This window comes from Podarcis liolepis (assembly GCF_965112155.1).
Source record: "Podarcis liolepis genome assembly, chromosome: 6".
Classification (NCBI taxonomy): Eukaryota; Metazoa; Chordata; class Lepidosauria; order Squamata; family Lacertidae; genus Podarcis; species Podarcis liolepis.
In genome coordinates this window covers 63120990-63141361 of record NC_139559.1, presented here as the reverse complement: position 1 = coordinate 63141361, position 20372 = coordinate 63120990, and the positions used below count along the sequence as shown (strand labels likewise).

Here is a 20372-nt window from a genome sequence, read left to right as displayed (position 1 = left end):
GTGTTATCCTTCCTTAACATCCATCCCCAAGTCTGGTGAACTTTCTGGGGGCTTTTTGTTCTCGCCGGGCTAGGCCTCGGGAGAGACCCAGAGAACCCTTTCTGGAGTTGGGGGAATCCGCCTGGTCCTCTTTCCACTTGTTAATTCCAAGCCCCCTTCCTCCGCCTTGCCCCCCACCGCTCTGCGAGACTTGACACCAATTGCTGCTGAATAGCAGAGGAAGGCGGGAGGAGGAGGCGGCGACGGAGGGAGGTGGGTATCATGTGATCCGCTTTCCTGCTCCTTTAAAGCAGCCACATGCAGCCGAGCGCCGGCCACAATCACAGCTCCCGGCAGAGCGGGATTCGGATCCGGACTTGCCCGGGCAATCAGTGCCGAGGCGGCCGCCGCTCTCCCTCCCCATCCCTGACAGCCTTAACTTTTGCCGCAGTAGCTTGTGCAAAGGGAGCAAGCTGCAAAAAATGGCAGGGGCAATTATCGAGAACATGAGCACTAAGAAGCTGTGCATTGTTGGCGTGATCTTGCTGATTTTCCAAATCATCGCCTTTCTGGTGGGAGGTCTGATCGGTAAGTGCGTCGCAGGGGCAAACTTTATCCTTCTTTTCCTTCGCCTCTCTCTCTCTCTCTCTCTCTCTCTCTCTCTCTCTCTCTCTTTCTGGCTTCTCTCTTCCCTGTTTTCGAGACTTTGCTTCTGTGATCTAATTAACCGGGCTATTGTAGTTAAGAAAACACCGCGCCACGGGCCTCTTTGTGCCCCCTGCACTCGAGTGGCTGCAAAGGAAGGAGAAAGAAGGGAGGGAAGGAAGGAGGGAGGGAGGGGCGCGCGCACAGGCTCGGGGCAGAAAAAAGTTTGTTCGGGGTGTGTGTTTGGGTGTGTGTGTTTCGGCCTCGCTTCCAGGATCTGCACCAAGGAAGCGAGTGGAAAGGCGAAACCTCTTAAGCATGGCGACTTGGTTTCTTCAAGAAAGCCGGCGGGGGGGGGGGGAGAGATTGTATGAAACGCGAAGTTGATATTCCCTATTACTTCAGCCTCGTCCCGACGATCTCCCTCCCTTCCCCTTCCTCTCCGACTGGGCTGCAGGGAGAGAGCTAATCTCTTTCAATTGCAATGAGAAGAGGAGCTGCTCGAGCCCTCGAAAGGAATGTTCGCGCATTGTGCCTCCTTGACGGGGATCTGCCTTTCTCTTGTGTTTCTTTCTTTCTCGAGCCAGGCTTACATTTGCTTAGGCAGTCTCTAAGTTTGGATTTAAGGCTGAAAGGGGGGGGGGGTAAGGACGCTCCCTCGGGGGGAGAAGAAGGAAGTGACACCCCCCTCACACACAGACAAACACGGAGGGTGAAGGGTTATTATTATTATTTGCACACACTCCCTTCGATTCTTTGCTCCTGTCTCGATGGAGGCAACTTAATCACTTACCTGAGATCTTGCTTGGGGGGGGCGCACCTTTCTTTAAACATATTGGGTGGACAAAAGTTTTTTTTTGTTTCCCCCCTCCTCGCGCCCTCCCTCCGGGCGAAGTAAAAGTTGTGCTGCATGGATGCACAATTCAACTGTCTCCCTCGTAACCCTCCCATTCCTGGGATAGAGGAAGATTGGCTTCAGCCAGGGATTCCCCAAAAAAGCTTCCCTCTGTTGTCTTTGACTGTCTGAAACTTATGGGGTTGCTGCTCTCCCAAGTCGAAATTCCTACGTTTACAGATAACTAAATGGTAGGAACTGAGGAAATGCTTAATTCAACAAGCTGTGTTAAAAACAACTTGGGAGCATGAAATGGCAAACAAAAGTGGAAAGCATGTTCCATTCTATTTGAGAGCTTTTTCTTTTCAGATCCCCGATCTGGGTGCTACTCCTTGTTTCTAGCTCAGACAGGTACTCACTATTTTTCATTATCTGTGCCCCAAAACTTGCACCTTTATTCTGACATCTGTCGCACGGTACAGGGAAATGATATGGTGAATAGTCTAGTAACCCAGTGCCCTTGCTTTGCTTCACAAATAAATATTTCTGTTTAGGGCTTGCTTTGTTTTTTGTTTTAAATTAAGAAGCACAATCCAAGTTGCTAGTTAACCTGCACACACTGTATCTGTCTTAAGATGCAGAAGAAAAAATCCCCTTTCCGGGCAAATCTGCTTATGTCTTAAGAAAAATGAATATGGAGTGACCTTTATGGGAAATGTTAGTGGAGCAAATGCTTAGAGGGAGAGAGACTACTTAAAATCTTGCTCTCCTTCCAGTGTGCTCAGCACTCTGAAAACTCTTGCTCCAGGCAGTTTCTTAAGCAGTGACGTAACCTTTAATTTGTTCTGGCTCTGGAACAGGCATACCCCAAATCCTTTGTTTTAATTCTCAATTTTAAGGTTCATCTCATAGCACAAAGGCTTTCCCCAACGTGAGTCTGCAAGACACCACTAATGGGTTGTTACAGGCAAATCTGAGGCATGTTGCAACAAACTTCACAGAGGTTTTTATTTCGAGGATCGTGCCAGTTGGTTATCCCACCTCATCTTAACCACATCATGTGCTGGGGTTATATTTTTATTTTTGAAAGGTGATTTAGTGTGTCCTAATGCACAGTGCTTGCATAAAATGCCTTCCACCTTCAAATTCTGAAAGCCTGGAAAATATTTTAAGGCACCATGATAGAACATTTAGATGAGGGTAAGAGACCTGTGGTCCTCCAGAAGTTGCTGGACTCCAGATTTTGAACGCCCATATGTCCCAACAACCATGGTCAATAGCCAGGGGTGATGGGAGTAACATCTGGAGGGCCACAGATTGCTTTAGATCATGGCCAAACTTGGCCCTCCAGCTGTTTTGGGACTACAGTTCCCATCACCCCTGACCACTGGTCCTGTTAGCTAGGGATGATGGGAGTTGTAGTCCCAAAACAGCTGGAGGACCAAGATTGGCCATGCCTGCTTTAGATCAAATTGTAGAATAGCAGCTACATGATTCTGCTGTTGTATGCCATTACGTAACTCAGGTTTTCTGGTTCGGTATGTTTGAGCCATGAATACATCCGTCAGAAGCATAGCTTCCAATTCAAATAACAAGACTGTGGAATACTTTTGAATACTAAATTTCCAGAAAAAATTCTGCGCGCTGTTACGTTGGAGGTTTGGGGTTGTTGTTGTTTTACTACTGAGTGACGCTTGTGTTCAGGGAGGTTTCAAACCACAAGTTACTGGTTTGGACATCATTTGCAAACTTGGAAGTTTTGTTTTACAGAGGGTATATAAGGAGGGATGGGAGTTTGCTCATTCCGAATCCAACAAAATATGGTTAGTTCAATGAGTGTGATTTCTGATCCCAGTCTATGTGAGGATACTTAAGATTGTGGCTTAATGAATTCATAATGGTAACCTTGCACTTCACTCCCTTAATAGTAATTTCCATTCATCATTTTTTCAGTCAACTGGTCGTGGTTTATAGTGTGTTGGCAATCTCCCATAGAAGATCCATGTTCGTGACAAAATCCTAGATAGCTCAGCTGGTTACAGCATGGTGTTGAGAATGCCAAGGTTGCAGGTTCGATTCCCCATATGGAACAGCTGCATATTCCTGAATTTTGGGGTTGGACTGCATGATCCTCAGGGTCCCTCTTCATTCTACAATTCTATGATTCTCATGGCCAAGGGTGAACTCTTGGCTGAGGTGGGGCTGGCTTGTTCTTTGATCCTTAAAAGAAAGTCCCTAGAAGTTAACAAGGTGGTGTTTACCTTGGTCAACACTTAACAAGTTCTGTGCTTCATGGATGACCCCATATCAGATTGCCTATCTTTATTCAAGATTAGTTTTGCTTATTTAATTCCGTCATGCAGTTTTAAACACTGGGACCCCTTGCCACATCTGTGGCTAGGGCTGCTCTGCAGAATAGGTACATGCTGTACTCAGGGCATGAATACTGCATGGGGGCCCTTCTGTTTGGAAATATTCAGCCTGCAGTCGTAGCATAGATTCTTGAGATAGGAAATAGACAAGAAAGGTCATGTCTACTCCCTTCTTCAGTGAATATCTGTTAATTGCAGCTGAATGGGAAAATGCACTGGAAAATGAAACTATTTGGCACAAATCTGTTTGTTTTTAAGAGTGGTGAAGAATAGAGATTAAGGACTTGAGGGGGAATACTTTAGATCCTACCAAAACTGCATTGCCTTGCCTTTATCTCTTGTAAAGGCATAACTTACAGTAAACGGCTTTATAGCTATAATAGTGTCTTTGCTTAGTTTTATGTGATACAATACTCCGCTGTAGTTCTTTCCAGATACTAAGAAGGATTGTCAGAGCTATTACTAGACACCAAAGTAAAATGCTACTGCTGGTTTCTTTCTCAATAACCCCCCTCACCTTCTGAAGCTATTAGTGAATCTGATTTGGGGTTTGGTATATAGAAGATCCTGATTAAAAGCCCATCACAAAAAGTCGCTGTTTTGTAGCTTAACCTCTTATCATGGGAGTGGTTGAGAAGATAAAACAAGACTAAAAGTGCTATGATAGTGTCAGAAACCCTAATCTCATTTTAAAAATGAAGATTTTCCCCTGCTTTAAGGATCTTGGCGTGTTTGGGAAGGGAAATGGTTTCTCCTCCAGCGAAGAAGGCTTCTGTTTTGCCTGAAGCTAAAATTCAAACTCTTTCTGTAAGCTAGGAATGCTTCCCTTGAGATGAAAAGGCTCTCTGCACATACCAAGGATACTTTAGTATTCCTTCAGGCATGTATGTGGTAGATGCAGAGTTATGTCTAGGGGGGACAGGCTAGTCTAAATAAACTGTTTTATGAGGTACCAGTAGTTACCTGCGGATTAGGCACTGTAGAATTGAAATGTTTCAGCTTGAAAGACACTGTTTTTCCTCTCAGAGCTGTGCTCTCGCCTCTGCTGTGAATAATGTTGGGTCATCACTGCTATTTAGACTTGTGTTGTGAGAGATTTAATAGTCTGGCTGAAGGAGCAGGAAATGTGTTTTTATCCAGAGTAAAAATCGACAAAAGGAGGGCTTGGACGAGGCCCAGGTATGCGATGCTGCAATTAGCAAATGTTTCCCGTGTGTGTGTGTGTGTGTGTGTGTGTGTGTGTTGAATTGGCTTGGAGGGTCACAGTGAAAATATACATGCTACAGAATTCAAACTGCTGTAGTCATTGGCTGCTTCAAGAAGTATATAGTAGTAAACTTGCTATCTAATCCGACTTAATGCTCTCCTCATGGAGATTTGTTCGGCACCTTCATTGTACACCTTTAGGTGCCAGGCAAAAACTGTTCCTTTTCAACCAGGCCTTTGGCTGATTGACATCTAATGCCCTTTTAAATGTGTTGTGGGAGGGGAGATTATTGGTTTGTTGTTGTTTTTATTCGTTATTTTGTGAACAGCCCTGAGTTCTACAGATGAAGGGCAGTATACAAATGTAATTCTTAGCAGCAGCAACAACAACAATTTATGACATCATTCATGGTCAACAGTGCTTCTTTGGAAAATTTTCAAAATCAACTTGGTTATAATGATTTCTCTGGAGAAACAACCTTGCCTTGTGCTTCTGGTTGGGGGCAGCATGTTCCAGGAGAAAAGGGTGTAGAAAATTGCTGCCTTTTGATACTTTTATAGGAAAGGCACAAACCTGGGGAAATAACTGAACTATGGCAGCACTGGTTGAGAATTGGGAGAGAGAGGCAGCAGAAAAAATCCTATTGCTGACTCCAGTAAAAAGTAAGTAGGCCACTCTCCCTTAACTTCAGTGTACCTTATACCGATTAAGTCGCACTCATGAAAAACACAACATACATAAGCACAATCCTAAACCTCTTTACTGGGAAGCAAGGTCTTCTGATTTCAGTGGGACAGTCTCACATGTAAGGATGTGTAGAAGTGTAGCCAAACTGTGCAAAAACTACCAAAAGGGAAGAGCTTCTGCTAAAAGTCTGACTGGGTTGTAAAGTGCTATGATCTGAGCGAGTTGCAAGTCAGTGGGGTTTTTTAAAAATTCTTTCCACAGAAACAGATTTGCAATGCAGGCTAGCGATGTGAGAGTTGAGGATGATAAATTAGCTTGTTTATTCCTGCCCTCCTGTTGGTTAGTGTAATGAAGCAGAAGCCCATTGTATGCACTCATTTGGGAGCGATAGCTCTGCACAGAAGGGGGTAATTGAAGAGAAAAGCAGAGAGCTCTTGGAGCATGGGAGTAGTTAACATCACACGAGGTCACTAGGCTTCAAGTTTTAATCAGTGTGGACACCCTGCGATTCAGATTTTTCTGAACGATCCATTGGGGTGTGAAACAAAGATCGGTAAATAATCTGAAACGCAGAAAGGAGCTGTAAAAAAATAAAAGAGGGGCAAAATTCCAGCTGCAGATACATTTTAAATGTTGATCTGGGAGCCTGTGGTGTATTTAGATTAAACAGTACTTACGCAGGCCATAGCAGTTTGTGTTTCACTATTAGAGCAAACATTCCCCCCCCCCCCATGGTTGGAAGTTTCCAGAAAGGTGTCTTGAGCTAAAACCAAGAAATTGGCTGCAGACATGTGGTGGGACTCTAGCAAAGGTTTAAGGGGCCTAGTCAGAAGAATCTTCCTGAGCTTCCATCTTGGGAGGCTATGGACTTCTGGTCGCAAGAACTGCCCCCTCCCCTTGCTATCACAACCCACATTTAAAGACAAAACTAGGGTGGAGTAGGGTCTGAATCACATATAGCTCATTGTAAACTGTCTGCATAATGCTGTGGGGAGTAGGTGTGGAATGCCAAACACTTCACTCCCAGTCAGACCTCATAAAAACATAGATTTGGAAAGCAGTTGAGAAGCCGCTGTTCTTAGCACAGCTTTCTCAAGGAAAGTTTCCTTCAAGAGCTGTGGACTGCGGACCAGGAATCACTGCAGCAAAGATTGGTTGAGGGGGCTAAAGTGTTAGAGCTAGTGCAGTGGAACAACTGGCTGCAGTACCCTAAATGCATTTTTGCATGCCAGGGCATGTGTGTGTTTAATTTGGAGCCCTTCTAAATTCCATTTCAGGAAATCACATGATAAATGCCATTATTAGGGGGAAGAAGAATTTTGTTGCACATGTCTACAAACATTCAGACTGTGTCTCTGGCAAGCTGCTAGCAAACACTTTTTATGACTTTGTGGGTACCATCATCACCAGAGTGTTACTGACAAAAAATGGTCAGTAACAAAGAAGTACTTTAAGGACCAAAGCCCTGGGTTCCTTCTCCAGAAAGTGTACAACGTGGGCAGCCTATTGTGTAGAATAGCCAAACCCTGCAATAAAACCACATTTGTTCTGACCCATCAAATAGACTCACAACTTGACACCGGGCACATCTGATAGTACAATACCCATCTAACGAAGACTAACAAGGGTGAATTGATTTCCAGGAATAGCCTCCTATAAGACAGACCCAGAAGATAAGGTGGCAGGGTACTACTTGTTGCCAGCTACTGCTCTCAACTAAAACTAGCCCAATGTATCATAGATCTAAAACCAGATTTGTAGAATTATACTTTCCTCTCTCAGGCCTTGGGTTGTAGGCTTATACTTGCTTAATAAACAGCTCCGTAACCTAAACCAGTGGTTTTCAACTGGTGTGCAATGGCACCCTGGGGTGCCTTGAATGATGGTCAGGGGTGTCGCAGGCAACGCTGGCCTCTGCCCCTTTTCCCTCCCTCCTCTGATGCCCTCTCGTGTCTCTGCCTCCCGATGTGCGCAGCCCTGGCTACAAGCTCTGCAGGCGAATGGTGCCTCTGGGGCTGGCCAGGGAGTGCTGGTTGCCAGAAGCTGAGGTGGCCTCTGAGTAAGCAAGCAAGCAGGCAAGGAAGCCCAGCCAGTCAGTCTGCCAGCCCTTGCTGTTGGGAATGGACAGACAAGTCCCAGGCCCCTGTGGGGCTGTGTGAGGAGGTACCTTTTTGGGGTGGGGGCAGCTCAGAGACCTGGGATGGCAGCAACGGGACTGCCCAGAGGACTCCCAAGGAGAAGAAGAAGAGTTTGGATTTGATATCCCACTTTATCACTACCCGAAGGAGTCTCAAGTGGCTAACATTCTCCTTTCCCTTCCTCCCCCACAACAAACACTCTGTGAGGTGAGTGGGGCTGAGAGACTTCACAGAAGTGTCACTAGCCCAAGGTCACCCAGCAGCTGCATGAATCTGAGGGAACACTCCACAAGGGAGGATGTTGAAAAAAGGGTGAGAGGCTGCCAGCTCTGCAGGAAAGGGGTGAGACGACTGGACTCCTGAGCCCCACAGGGGTGCCGCAGAAAGAATGTAGTTGGTCAAGGGAACCGTGGACTCAAAAAGGTTGAAAACCTTTGACCTAAATCATCTTTCCAGCTGCACATCAGCACAATAATGAGACCCTGCAAAAGCCAGGTGGCAAATTTGTCCCCACATTTTCTCTGTCAGTACCATTATAGGAGCTAATAATGTCAGCATTTTCTTCCCCCTTGCTCATCTTCCATGTATGCCATCATCTGCATACAATGCCCTTCTGCATTCTGTGTAGGTCCATCAAGCCAATCCCTAAGCAATTGTGTTGGTGGACGCAAATCCCATATGAGAAATGGCAGTATTCTTAAACAAGTGATAGAAGTTCAACTCCTCTCTCAGGTCTCAGTAGGGACAGTGGGTTCCCTTTCCTCTACAGATGTTAATTAGCATGGTAAGTTGATGGGTGATAAAGCAATCACTGCGGTTACTTTGCATGCATTCTGCTTCTGATTGAGTTGTCAGTATCTGTACTTTCCCTCTGACCCCAGGCTTCCAACTTTATCTTCCCCATCACCATATCTGAAGAGTATTGTAGTCTGGAAAAGCTTGTGCCATGGTAACATTTCTTAGTCTTGAAGATGCCACACAAGAGTGTTGCTAACACTAGCACTGCTATCCCTTTAGAAATTAGGACACTTTCTTCTGGAAACACAAACTATTCAATTCAGATTGATAATTCCAGTGAGGAAAGGCAGACCCCAGGTCAGAGGACCTTCTTGAGGAAGAGGGGTAGCTATGCTTCTCATTCCTTCCCAAGTGGAGGGGGTGGGGTGGGAGCACATGTGATGAATACTTGTTTGCTAACTGCTGAACAGAATGGATGGGAATATAATTGAATTGGAGAGGCTGTATTGTTTAGTGCTCTCTGACATTGTAGCTTCTCACTTGTAAGTTTTTGTTCTTAAGTATTTATTTACAAAAGTACCCAAGTTAATAATTTTGTAAACAAATCAAATACTTCAGTAAATGTTATGTTTTGTTCAACCGATAGTGCCAAACATATAAAATGCCAGAAACTAGGTTGAACTAAACAGTGCACCTCTCTCAGTTGGATGCTCAAGTTGACTGTCACCCAGATTTTATCTGTCATCGTGCTGTGTTTTAAAGGACATCTGGTCCAAACTTCAACAGACTCTTTTTTTCGCCCCCGAGGTCTTTTGTTCCACCCACTTTGCTTTTATTTTTATTTTTTGTATTGCCCAACAAATCCCCCAACATCTAAAGGGGAACATTACAGCCACCATTCTGCATGAATGGCTTGAATTCAAGCAATACTCTTTGAGAAGAGCCAGACATTCCAGACACAGCTCTTCAGATAAAATACTCTGTGAGGTCTTTGTATTTGAAGTAGACAGTTCTCAATTAAACAAATGCTGTTCTGCAAAAAAAAAAAAAACCTCCTTCTGCCTCCCCTCCTTCTTACCCATGAACTCAGCAGGACTTTAGATACCCTGCCATAACTTTAACACTGTTTTAAACTTGTGGCCCATAGCAGTGGTTTTCAACTGGGGGCCGTGGCACCCTGAGGTGCCTTGAATGATTGGGGTGCCTGGGCAACACTGGCCTCTGTCCCTCTTTCCTTCCCTCCCTCCTCTGATGCCCTCTTGCGTCTCTGCCTCCCAAAGACTTGCACTGCTGTTTGTTGCAGCAGTCCTGGCTATTCCCCAGGCAAATGGTGCCTCTGGGGCTGGCCAGGGGGGGCTTCCCAGGCTACTGTGGGGCTGTGTGAGGAGGCACCTGTCTTTGGGGTAGGGGGGCAGCTAAGCTGCGGCTGCTGCCCAGAGGACTCCCAAGAAGAGGGGAGAGGGGAGGAGGCTGAGGGAACACTCCAAAAGGAAGGGTGTTTGAAAAAGGGTGAGAAGCTGCCAGCTCTGCAGGAAAGGGGTGGCATAACGGGGCTCCTGAGCCTCTCAGGGGTGCTGCAGAAAGAATGTAGTTGGCCAAGGGAGCTGTGGACTTTAAAAGGTGCCTTTCCAAATAAAGTTAAACAACTGTGAAGAAGAGGTAACTCGCATATTTTCTTGACTTGTTGGAGGTGGTACAGTAGACAAGCATCATCACCATTTGGCATGTATGACAGAGCTGGCTTCAGCGCCGTACAATAGGAAAGAAGTGTTGAGCCAAAAGGTGGTGGTGGTGGATGTCTTTGGAATGGCAGCAGAGTCGGTGAACGGGATTGCAAAGCATGATGCGGAACAAAGCTCGGGAGAAGAGAGTGCTGTGCTTCGGTTTTGTGCCAGGCAGGACACAGATATTTCTTTACGCAATATTTTTTGCATTGTGGTTGTATGCTAGGTATTTGCTGCAGTTGGACATATAGCAAAGAAAGCAGGAACGTAAGGAAACCCATTACAAATAATCAGACCTGTCCTTTAAAGCAGTGTTCCCCAACCTTGGGCCTCCAGCTGTTTTTGGACTACAATTCCCATCATCCTTGACCACTGGTTTTGCTAGCGAGGGATGATGGGAGTTGTAGTCCAAAAACAGCTGGAGGCCCAAGGTTGGGGAACACTGCTTTAAAGGACTGATTTCATTGCAGGGGACGGACGAATGGGCTGAGAGAAGAGGCGGGTGAGGACTGGAATCTGGTTTTGTTTCACTTTTCTAGTCCTTTGTTCTTTAAAAAGCAATTACTGGGCATTCTCTCCCCCCCCCGCCCCCCCCGCCTGAGAGGATGCTTTTTGGGGAAAGTGCGGGGGGGGGGATGTGCTTTTAATCCCCCATCCCTGCATATTAAAAATTAAGCCTGGAGATTCATACACACAGTAATAGGAACCTTACCAGAATACTCTTGTGCTATGGTTTAATTTGCTTGTGACATTTAGCATAATCTGCAATGCCATGTGTGTGGCTTTAGGAATGGTCGGCTAACAGCCTGCAGACTTCCTTTGCTTCTGAAGTAGTTGAATGACCTATGGGCTTGTGGCTTAAATACTGGGAGACTTTGCTTATCCTTTCCCTGCCTGCCATTGATCTTTATGAACAAAATAAAATGTAGGGTTTTTTTTGTTTTTTTTAAAGGCAGCAACCTTGTACAGGTGTCCACAAATCTGTGGTTGCCAGCATGCTCAGTGGCGGATTCCCTCCCTGGAGTCTTCTCCCAGTTTCAGATGACTCTGGGGAGGTCTCACACATTGCGCTGCCCTCTGGGCTTTTGGCCTCGTCCCTCTACTGTCTGCTGAGCAGCTCTGCATGACACAGGATCCTGGCCTCTTCCCCGAGCCCCCTGCATGCCAGAGGCTTGGTAGGCGGTAAGGACCGTTGGGAGCCATTAATAAGGGCTGACTACAGAGCCGAGCCAAAATCGATGGACCCTTGACCATGGAAACGTGTCTGTATTACAGCATATCTGATCCAGTGAAGCACCAGCTGCTCAGTGGTTTGCACATCCTGCTTTGGAAAGAATTTTATGTGATCCAGCATCAAAAGGGAATAGCCCTCTCTCTGGTGGGCCAGAAGCACAAGAATATGCTCTGGTCTGGTTCATTGGAGCAAGTCATTGCTTGATGCGCAGGATTAGGAAGCTCATATGACCAGCTAATTGACCAGAGTTACTGATACAAGTGTGTGCTCCATGGGGCAAAACAAAAGGCAGGATGTGTGGAGCCATTCACTGCCGCCGACTTTTTGAGAGCTATGCAGCTATCTTCTGTACACAACTATAGCAGAATCCCTCTAATCCCATCCTGAAAGGTCTATTACTGGCATAGATTCAGCAGTATTTTGAGTTTCTTTTCATGGCCATTCTTTCACCATGGCCTATTGGGAGCATGGCATGGCCTAGAGACTGCAATCTACTCCCACTATAAATAAACCGACAATGATCTACCCATTGGATTGACCAGAGTTGTTGAACTTTCTTTGGAGAGCACACTGGTTGAAAACCACTGGTTTAGGATATGGAGCTGTTTGTTAAGCAAGAGTTGTTGAGCTTTTTTGGAGGAGACTGACCAAAAGCATTGATGCTGGCTACTCCATGCATGGATTCCAAAATACAACATTTTTAACATATACAGTCATAACACAGTTTCAACTTTTCTCTTATTTTTGTTGATTTCCCGCTCCTTTTCCCATGTTGTTTCTCCCCTTCTGCTGCACCCTGTTTTATTTATATTATTCTATTCCATTCTTCACCGAATCAGACCTGATTACGAAATACAGGCAACTCCCATTTTGCATGCGTTCCGAGAACGTGTGCCCTTTCACGTGCATATTACCGTAACCCAGATGTGGCTGGAAAAGGGGGTGGGATTATGCATGCTCCACCAATGTGCATGGGGGTCAGGAATGCAACTCCTGCACAAAACAGTCATTGCCTATATAAAACTACAATAAAATGCCAATATTCTTTTCTTGGTCAAGGTGACTGAAAGAGTACTGTGGCAGCACAAGTACAGACATTGTTGGAAGATGCAGGTTTTGTTGACTAACTTGATTCTGGCTTCAGAACTGGTTTTGGGATGGAATTGGCCTTGGTTGATCTGATGGATGGTCTTTATTGGGGCAGGAGGAGTTGTGACCCTGCTACTTTTTCTCTTAGTAGCTTTTGATACCATCAACCACCATATCCTCCGAGACCAGCTCTGTCAGATGGAATTTGCTGGCATTGTCCTTCAGTGGTTCTGTTCCTACCTTCAGGACCATTTGCAGTGTGGCCTCAGGGTCCCATATTGTCCCAAATTCTTTTTAAAACCCACTTAAAGCTGTTACATGTGACTGAATGGATCTTTTGCATGTGTGCCAGACACTCTTTAACACCATTGGGAGTGGCATTAGGCGATTTGGAGCAAGGTGTCACCAGTTCACTGATGGCACTCACTTCTCTATAACATCTGAACCTGGTGAGACCATGCAATTCACGGACTGATTTGTGGAGTAGATGAAGGGCTGGACGAGGACTAGTAAACTGAAGCTGAATCCTGACAAGACAACAGAAGCTTTGTGAGTGAGCAATTGCTAAGTTTGGTAAATTGACCAGTTGACTATTCTTGATGGGGTTGCATTCTCCCAGAAGAAGTACTGTTAGTGCCATCACCCAGTAGCTAGGAGTGCTGCTTTCCAGCTGCAGCCTATACCACATAGCTGGGACACAAGCTACAGCCATGGAAGGGCACGTGCTTTGCATGCAGAAGGTCCCAGGCTAGTCTTTGGAATCTCAAGGTAGGGCTAGGAAAGATTCTCTTGATAGGTGTTATCAGTGTAGACAGTACAGATGAACCAATGGTCTGATTTGCTATAAGGCAGTTTCCTGCATTCCCATGTTGCATCTCAGTCTAGGTCAGGGTTTCCCAAGCTTGGGCCTCCAGCTGTTTTTGGACTACAACTCCTGTCAATCCTGGCTAGTAGGATAAGTGGTCATGGGTGATGGGAATTGTAGTCCAAAAACAGCTGGAGACCCAAGTTTGGAAAGACCCTTCTCTAGACCATTGTTCTCCTTGGACCTGACACCATCCAAACGAAACAACCAAAATGGCAGTGTTGAAGTGACACAGTATTGTGCGCGCTCTCTCTCTCTCTCTCTCTCTCTCTGTGTGTGTGTGTGTGTGTGTTTTGCTTTGCTTTGCTTTGCTATCTTGATTTAAGGCAGGAGTGGGAACCTTCTTTGAGCCCAAGGGCCACACTCATCTGAGAAGGGGCCAGAGGCAAAAATGGGCAGAGAAATGGGTATAAATCTTGCCTTTGTACAGCAGGCTGGTTTCAACATGCCCCCCCACCCTCTGGATTTTCCATTCAGGCAAGAGACATCAAAGAAAGCATTCCAGCCAGGCAAAAACACTTGAGGGGCAAAGCAGAGCCAGTAAGAAGTGAGGGCTGGGGAAAGTTGTGAGGGCCAGATAGGGGCCTGGAGGGCCACATGCACCATAATTTAAGGAGAGGGAAAACAAGAATGGGGTTCAGTATTGTCTTCATTCCTCTGGCACATAATTGCATCCTCACCTTCCATTCCTCTAGATCTTCTGCAGGTGTTCACATGAGTTTGAGTAACTAAATTTTCAGCTTCAGATGCTGCTGGCCACTATTTAGTAATACAGTTTATAAACTGTTCTTTTGTGTTTCTTTTTCCCCCTTCTCCTCAGCTCCAGGTCCCACTGCAGCTGTGCCCTATGTGGCAATAAAGTGCATAGATGTCCGGAAAAACCACCACAGGAGCAAATGGCTTATGCCCTGGGGACCTGACCAGTGTGAAAAAATCAGAGACTTTGATGAAGCGATGAGCAGGCAAATCGAAGCCAACGATATTGTGTTCTCAATTCACATGCCGCTCCCCCACAGGGAGATGAGCCCCTGGTTCCAGTTTATGGTCTACATTTTGCACATGGACATTGCTTTCAAGATTGACAACCAAATTAGTAAGTACCTGGAAGAATTGTTGTTTACATAGTTAATGTAGTAACTTGAAAAAGAGTATTGATATAAGTTGAACTGAGTGGGTACGTTGTGTGTGTTTTAAAAGAAAGTGGTAAAGGAGAACGAAGGCCTGTCCTCTGCTCCTTGTATTAAGGCAAGACAGAAGGTTATCTAGGACAACTTCACTCACCCATTTCCACATGTGCTCCCTTCTGACTCGTCGATTGCAGTGAACCAGGGCTTATTTTAATGGGCAGCCAGACTCAAAATGGATTAGTTCCAGTGAGGGGGAAAGACAGTTCTGAAAAGATAAGGTTGCCATACACCCAGAATTTCCTGGACATACCTGGAATATTGTAGTCAGAAGCAGTGTCTGTGTGGAAATTGGTGAAATGTCCGGGAAAATCTGGATGTATGGCAACCCATGGCAGCAGTGTCATTTTTGCCTATTTTCCTTTAAAATAGCTCAGAAAACAACATTTGTTTGTGATCACCCCCCCCCCCTGCGAAAAGATTTAAGCAGTTCAGAAATTCAAGTGATGCAAAAGTTGTATTATGCTGGGTGATGTAAAAAGTGACTGAGAACAAGGTGAAAGCAAATGAGTTTCTCCTTCCCTTGCCAAGAACACTTTTCACAGACTCTGCAGCTGCTCTTGGGAGTTCATGACATGTCTTGCGTGAAGCTTGATGATAACACACTTCTGTGGTAGTGGTGGTAAGAGTATGAGAAAATCCTCAGAACTGGAAAATCTGTGTTGTCTTCTAAATGTCATGGAATGTGACTCCAAGCAAGAAAGTATTGTATTCACACACACGAGGCACGCAGATTACAATCATGTACCACTGGGCGGTTCTCAATTTCCCTTTTAAAAAGTCCTGCAGTGGACAAGGAGAGAGCTCATCTCCTCTCCAGAATATGCTCATGCCAATGGGAAGGTTTATGGGTAGCAGTATGAAGTGATCAAAGTCCTCCTCATCTTTTGCTTTGAAGCAGTAAGAGGGATGGGGAGTCTGTGGCCCTCCAGTTGTTGCTACAACTGTCCTAATTCTTGATCATTAGCCATGCTACCTGGGGCTGATGGGAGCTGGAGTTGAGTGACATCCAGAGAGGCATTGATTCTCCACCACAACAGTGACTGCTGCAAGGGCAAAATCAAGCAGAAGATGCTCCCTTCAGATGTTGTGCCACTTATCATTGTATGATGGGATTGTTTAAAAACAAAATTTAATCTAGCAACGTGATTGGGTTCAGGCTGCTTCCTATGAAATTAGGAATGTGCCATGGCACACATGTTTAATATGATTGCATTATAATACGCTGTTGTGAAAATTACTGTGAAGTCTGTGCTTGTGGAAGCTGTCGTGATAGATGTGTTAATTGTGTGGTTTTGAACTGTTGTCCTGGCATATGTGACAACATCATATAGTAGATTGTCATGCCGCTTTTGTGACTTGCAGCAATCAAGTTTACATTTTCCTTAATATATAAGTGGTGGTGTCGCAGATCTTAAGGCTGGCCTATTTTAGTTCTAAACATTGTGCATAACATGTGGAAGTTGCTGGAATCACGCATTCCAGTCGAGTTATAATTCCACGAGCAGCGTTTCCACTCAGTTTGTAAAGACTTCATTCAGTTTGACAAGCACAGCGATCCTGAGAGATTTCCTTTCTGCATTGGCAAGAAATGTGTGGAAGCAAAGGAGATAGAGTCTTAGGATGATTGATGTCTTTCCTCCCTTTTTTTAAATCACTGGATTGGAGTTGGCTGCTAATGTTGGGGGGCGGGGGGAGGAAGAGCTTATTCACACTGATCTGACCTCACCAGCCCCAAATAGCTTTTTCTTTTCTGTGTTGGTGACCAAGAAAAAAATAATACAAGTGTAGTTTTCTCCTGTAATCAAGGAGAAGCGTGAAGGTGAAATTCATTGTGAGATCATTCTTGGCTTGGTTTTCCTGCTCTAATTTGAGTGACTGTAGCTCTGCCCTGGCTTTGCCATTTCTAGACAGAGGAGGAGTATACAGACTGGCCTGATTCCAGGTCAGAATTCACTCTAGCAGATTTCCTGATTTCTATAGAATTCATTCTTCCAAATGCTCCCCTTTTCCCAACCCCTACTAAACTACTGTACTGTCATTGGGTGATACTTGGTCATGCCTTTAACTGTATAAAACCATCCCCAGCTGTTTCACCTCGAGCCACTGCAACCTGCAACCATTTGCCTCTGTTGTTCCTCATCAGTGGGCAGGTGACACTTTATTTTGTATCCTGCTCTTCCTCCAAGAGGCAGGACACATGCATAGGCGCCGACTCCATGGGGCCTGAGGGGGCCCGAGCCCCCTCAAAAATTCGTTTGGGGGGGCTCTGCCCCCCCAATAATCTCGGGCGCCCCTCCAGCAGAGCGCCACCGCCGCCCCTCCCCCAGCCCAAAATGCACAGGGTCGGGCTGCATGCCTCCTGCCCTCCCCCCCGAGCAAAAGCTCCACCCAATTTCCTTCGGAGCTGATTAATAGGCGCAGCACGCTCTCCCCTATTCGCTCACGAGGAGGCGGCGCCACTTTATCTGCATATTCATGAGCTTATTTATTATTCATGAGCTTTCGCGGGCTCCCCCAATATTTTTTATAAGTCGGCGCCCCTGGACACATGAGGCTATCAGGTTGTTGTCTCAGAAGCCCCATGATACAGAATGAGGCTGTGAGAGGTTGACCTGCCTAAAGTCTTGCCCAGTGAGCTGCTTTGGGCATCAATTTGTCAAAGTGTCCCTTTGAGTATAATACAAGTGAATGTATTGACAGCAGTTGGTTCCTTGCCTTTCTTTCTTCCCACGCTTCAAACACTGGTCCATGTCAGAGCAGAGACCTTTCTTAGATCATTGGAACTGTGTAGCATGGCATTTTTAAAAGCTTTGGAGCCCCCCCTCATACATTTGCACCACTCCAAGAATGCATGGAGGGGAGAATGGGATCTTCTCTGACGCTGGTTCCTCCCCAACGTCATTGTCCGCCTTCATTTGCCTGACCTCCACATATTGTGCAGGAGAAGGGGGTCTGTGCACATGTTGGCTCTTCTTTCAGAGCTTCCCAATGCAGAAAGGTTGAGAGAGTAAAGCTACTGGAGACATGGAGGACTGTAAGCTCAGTGTGTAGACAGAAGAGGTCTCAGCAGTGATCTGATCTGGAATTGTTCCCGTTCTTTCTGTGCACACGCACATACCCACCTCTGTCGTTCACATCTCAACTCTGTAATGAGCTTTGCCGATTGGCCTTGGGTTTGCCAGTGTGTTTCGGCCTCAGCTCTGCCATCTGTAACTGGGGGGCGAGACTGACTGGCTTTGTGGGCTGCGATTAGAAAATGAGTGCTATGTAAAATATTGGCTCCTTACAGTTCCCGGATGTGTTCAGTGCGGGGCAGCTGTGTTGGTTAAGCCGTTTTAACTTAGCTGTGCAGACATGTGCTCCATTGCACAGACGACGACAACAACAACAATTGTATTATTTATACCCTGCCCATCTGGCTGCATTTCCCTAGCCACTAATGCTTTGCCTATATGGTCTGAAGTGCTGGCTCCTTCAAATTCTACCTTTGAACACTTTTGCTGCTCTGCACCGAAAATTGTGCTCATGAATTTCATAACTAATTCAGTGGCCCCTTGTTTTTACATGCCACAAGAAGGGCTACGGCACCCACAGGATGCCTTCTTTGAACTCACTGGGATACCTGTAATGGTCTGCAAACATTTTTTGCTCTCTGGTGTCTCCATGTTGCCTCAATAGTAATTTACTGACTTGGCTTTTGACTTCTTTTGAACATCCATCCTTTTCTCCCTCTCAGGAGAGGCAGGGCAATCCCAATATGCAGTCCAGAAAGCTAGACCCAAGATGTCTGCTGCAATTCTTTGCTTCCAATTGTTTCCTGGTGGGCAGAGTTATTTTGGTGTTTGACATTCGGATTCAGAGAGGGTGTGTACAGGCATATATAGAATGCTTGGAATGGGGGGACACCGGAGGAATAAAAATGGCTGCAATGACTCATTGTGTGACTCAGTCCAGTCACTTCTTTCAACCAGTATCCCTCGGCTGCTTGAACCACCAAATGAAGATGATTGGTGCCTTAAAAGCCACCGTTTTACCACAGTTTAATTATTGTTTCTTTGTTTACTGTGCACAGAAACCCGGGAACCAGGCACTAGCATTGTTGAGTCCTTACAAATTCATCATTTAACGAGCAAAAGATTTTCTGGCAGTGGAATAAAACCCCAGTCTTGGCAGGATGCCTTGAATAGATCTTTGTAGTGGTTTCATTTTAACTTCAAGATAATGCAGATTGATTATGATGCTGTAACTGAAACATCTTGGAGGCTGACATTGGTGCCCTTGAAGGATGCTGTGCTTTTCTTTCTGAGGGATATGTTTGTTTTGCATGCTTATGGAAATTAGGTCCTTCCACTGACTAAATATTTATGCTGTTTATTGCAACAATTGCTGTGAACAAATTAATGGCTAGTATTTAAATGTGGGGATAAGCTGCTCTTGTGGAAGTGACAGATTGTGACAAGACAATCTATTGTTTGGGGGCTGTTGTGTATTTGTGATTGATTGAGGTGTATGGGAGTCAGCAGCTTCTGGTCTTTGTCCTCGTTCAAAAGTGAGACCCCCCCCCCAACCACACTCCCTCAGGAGAAATAGCTTGGCACTCACATGGACAGGCAGTAGGCAGGGCCACTCCCATTTCCATAAGAATATTGAGCAAGAGAGGGGAGGATTGATGGTGAACTTAGTGCAGCGCTGGGGAATCTATGACCCTCCCAATGTGGTTAAACTGAACTCCTATTGTTCCTGGCCATTGAATCATAGAATCATAGGATTGCAAAGGACCACAGGTATAATGATTGTCTAGTGCAAACCTGTGCAGTACAGGAAACTTTTGCCCAGTGGGGGATTCGAACCCACAACACTGAGATTAAGAGTCTCATGCTCTACTAACAGGGCTGGTTGCTGATGGGACATGGAATCCAACAGCATCTGTAGGGTCACACATCCCCACACCTGCCTTAACTTGAGATCATCACCTTACCCCAAGTCTTTCTCACATAAAGCCCCAAACCCACCACACAGAGAGCCAGTGTGGTGTAGTGCTTGAGAGCGGTAGTCCGGTGAACCGGGTTTCCGTCTCCGCTCCTCTGCATGCAGCTGCTGGGTGACCTTGGGCTAGTTGCACTTCTCTGAAGTCTCTCAGCCCCACTCACCTCACCGAGTGTTTGTTGTGGGGGAGGAAGGGAAAGGAGAAGGTTAGCCGCTTTGAGACTCCTTCGGGTAGTGATAAAGCGGGATATCAAATCCAAACTCTTCTTCTTCTTCTTCTTCTTCTTCTTCTTCTTCTTCTTCTTCTTCTTCTTCTTCCAGACATGCACACCAGTAGCAGACTTTAGGGCTTTCAGATTTCAGCGGCGCCCTGTGCAGTGCCAAAATTAATTGCCTCTTGCCTTCCATTCTAAGTCATTGTTGCGACACCCTCTTGACTCGGTGTCTAGTACGGGTGAACAGGTTGCGGTCCCATAAATCCGCCATGCCTCTCTTTTGTATTTTCCTCTGGCCACATTTACCTCTGAATCTTCTCTTCCTCACTGTCTCCTCTACCTTGATCATAGAATTGTAGATTAGGAAGAGGGACCCCAAGGGACATTTAGTCCAACCCCCTGCTCTTGAAAGGGCATGAGTTGCTTATATTGATTATCCCTGTTCTGGAATTAAACAGCAAGTATCCCAGT

General features: G+C 45.8%; 1 protein-coding gene across 1 annotated transcript in view; it reads left to right on the top strand.

Moving 5' to 3' along the window:
• The first annotated feature begins 275 nt into the window (after window positions 1-275).
• The window catches only part of WLS (Wnt ligand secretion mediator), a 38650-nt gene continuing 18553 nt past the window's right edge, over window positions 276-20372 (top strand). Inside the window, exons 1-2 of the mRNA XM_083510556.1 lie at window positions 276-567; window positions 14334-14606. Of these exons, the coding sequence (XP_083366682.1) occupies window positions 462-567; window positions 14334-14606 (379 nt within the window). The 5' untranslated portion in view covers window positions 276-461. The remainder of the gene's footprint in view (window positions 568-14333; window positions 14607-20372) is intronic.